Source organism: Carica papaya, chromosome 1 (genome assembly GCF_054855325.1).
Source record: "Carica papaya isolate Zhongbai chromosome 1, ASM5485532v1, whole genome shotgun sequence".
In the NCBI taxonomy this organism is placed as follows: Eukaryota; Viridiplantae; Streptophyta; class Magnoliopsida; order Brassicales; family Caricaceae; genus Carica; species Carica papaya.
In genome coordinates, this window is record NC_142309.1 from 3,528,888 (window position 1) to 3,531,715 (window position 2,828).

Genomic DNA, 2,828 nt, shown 5'->3' on the forward strand with positions numbered 1-2,828 from the left:
TTCAAGTTCGGGTCGGTTTGAATTTTTTTAAAATAAAAATTGAAATTGTATAAAATTTATTGATTGTCTGATTCAAAATTCGATTTAGTTATTTTATTATATTTTAATATAATTATATTTATAAAAATAATAAATTAATATATATATTCATAATAAGTTGGGTTCGGATAGATTTTAGAAAGATAAATTTAATTTGACTCGATTCGCTTCCATTCTTCCACTAAGTTGAATCTAACTCAATCCGACCCAAATTTATATTTTTTTAAAAGAAAAAAAAATTTATTGTATAGAATTTGATTAGATCGAATTAAACGAGTTTTGGAATAAAATATCATTTCTAATTCCAAGTCTATTGGTGTATTTGAATGTACTTTCAATATTTGTAGCATCTTTTTTATTCTTTTATTGGGGTTGATTTCTTTCTGAACTTAAAGTTTAATTCAATTAAAAAGTAATAAAAATACTAAAAATTATAAATCCAGAATAATACATTTTTAAATTTCATTAAAATTAATAGCATTTATAATATATTATTTATAATATACTAAAGTTTATATATATTTTTAATTAAATTATGATACAAATAAATTTCAAAATTAATATACTGAATTACACAAATATACGAATTAATCAGAGAAAAAAATTAACATAAAATGAAGAAGATTAATCAGAAAAAAAAAAAGTAAATATTAAAGAAGAGTTTAATAAAACATAATAATTTGTGCGTAGAACTTTTTTAATTGGGTTTTTAAGTGAGAGACTGACCGAACATACATACACACACACATATTTATATGTATATATGTATGATGTAGTTGATGATGATGATGATTACTTGGTTACTTTCCAAAAATGGAAGAAACCTTGATCTTCATGATGATTAAACTGATGATGATTAACCAAGTCAATATTATCCCAAGACATGAAAGAATCAACAGCATCAACCCATTGTTTCAGAGAGAATTCTTCTTGCAGAGACGCCATTGATTGATCTGTAATGCTGCTTATAGACGACGTCGTATTATGATCTTCCAAGGAACTATTACATTGGTTTGAATCACGCGAAGTACTGATCAACCACTGCTCAAAATCAAAACTCTCTTCTTCAATAAAATATTTCATTCCTTGATCATCTTCTTCTTCCTCTTCTTTCATCTTCTTGTTACTGGTTCTGATTTCCTGTAATGTCTCTTTTTGTGCATGATCAGCCTCATCATCACGATCCGTGATGGGTTTGTGGGTTACAGGATCTAAACCCAGAAGCTTTAGTTTCTTCTTGATTCGAGTATTCCAATGGTTCTTGATTTCGTTGTCTGTTCGTCCTGGAAAATGTGATGCAATCTTCGACCACCTATATATTCAAGTTTACACAATTAATTCTATTTTTAGTCACTTCAATCTTATATCATCTTTTCTTTAATTCAATTTGTATACATATATATGTGTGTGTATTTAATTTACCGGTTTCCAAGACGAGAGTGAAGTTCGATAATTTGATTCTCTTCGGACTCCATGAATCCACCTCTCTTAAGGTCGGGCCTCAAATAGTTAATCCATCTTAATCTACAACTTTTCCCACATCTTAACAAACCTTCATCACCATATAAACATACAAAACAAATATATAAAACTTTCATATAAAATTTAATACAAATGTAAGTTTATCACTATATATATGTACAAAATAAATATTTTAATCTTAATATAAAAATGTAAGTTTAAGTCATATTGTGTTTTTATCTATGTATTCTGTTAAAAAATTTAATTATTTTATTATTATTTGTGTATAAATGTTATTCAATTATTAAAATATATAAATTTTTACAGAAAAAATATGTGTTTACCCCCACAAATAGAAACAAATATTTACATGTATGTATGTGTATGCATATATGTACGTGTATTACACTTACATATAATGTAACATGTGTATGTATATGTACATGTGAGAATCAAAAACAAGAAACATAAGAAAAACTAAACGTTAAATGCTACCTAATGATCTTATGTAATGCATATATAAATATGTATACATTTATGCATGATATTGTAAGAATACCTGCAAGCTTAGGAACGGTTCTCCAGCACTGAATACCATTGTTGAGTATAAAGTTCATGAGCTTATGATCTTCCTCAATCGTCCATGGACCTCTCTTCAACCCGATCTTATCGCAACAAGGCTGTCTTCCCATTTTCCTCCTCTTTCTTCTTCTTCTTTTTCTTCTTCTTCTTCTTCTTCAGAAAATTCAACTGATAAAGAATTCTGATTACAGAATTCAACTAAATGATCCCTCGAGAGCTTCACTCCTACTAAGAAAGCACTCGAAAGCAACTTGTAAACCAAGCAAACGTGCTTACATATATAGATATATAGATATTTATATAAATATATGATGAGCCAGATCATACAAAAGAAATAAAGAGAACAAAGAATTTGTAGCTAAACGGGGGAGATTCATGATTGGGGATGATGATCAGAAAAAAAGCTTGTATATATATGATGTATGTACGTACATATGGTGTTTTTAATTATTATATATGTAGGTATGTATGGTGTGTTTGCAATAATTAAAATGCCCACCACCTTTCTTATTTAATATCATATATATTTTTTAATTATTATAAGGTTCAATTTGCTTTTGCATTGACAAAAGTAATTAACTTAAGTAATTATATGTTAAATTTTGGTTTATTAATATAATACCAGCGACAATAATGTTATATGTACACATATATATATATACATATATATAAGCTTCTGCTCTTAATCTTATTTTTTTAATTAGCAATTATAATAATAATAATTGCTAGCTAATGATAGGATTCCT

The 2,828-nt window shown here is 26.9% G+C and overlaps 1 protein-coding gene across 1 annotated transcript; it reads right to left on the reverse strand.

The window, feature by feature from the left end:
• Positions 1 to 652: 652 nt before the first annotated feature.
• LOC110813306 (myb-related protein 315-like) lies at positions 653 to 2,452 on the reverse strand. The gene is made up of 3 exons (XM_022040388.2): positions 2,060 to 2,452; positions 1,462 to 1,591; positions 653 to 1,351 (listed from the first exon to the last, which is right to left on the reverse strand). The coding sequence occupies exons 1-3, from the start codon at positions 2,190 to 2,192 to the stop codon at positions 832 to 834; spliced, it is 783 nt and encodes a 260-aa protein (XP_021896080.2). The 5' UTR covers positions 2,193 to 2,452; the 3' UTR covers positions 653 to 831.
• Between the last annotated feature and the right edge of the window lie 376 nt (positions 2,453 to 2,828).

Coding starts and splice junctions, on each gene's coding strand:
- LOC110813306 (XM_022040388.2), bottom strand. CDS start 2,192: ATGGGAAGACAGCCTTGTTGCGATAAGATCGGGTTGAAGAGAGGTCCA. Junction 1,592..2,059: donor AACCGTTCCTAAGCTTGCAG/GTATTCTTACAA, acceptor ATGGTGATGAAG/GTTTGTTAAGATGTGGGAAA. Junction 1,352..1,461: donor CACTCTCGTCTTGGAAACCG/GTAAATTAAATA, acceptor TTGAATATATAG/GTGGTCGAAGATTGCATCAC.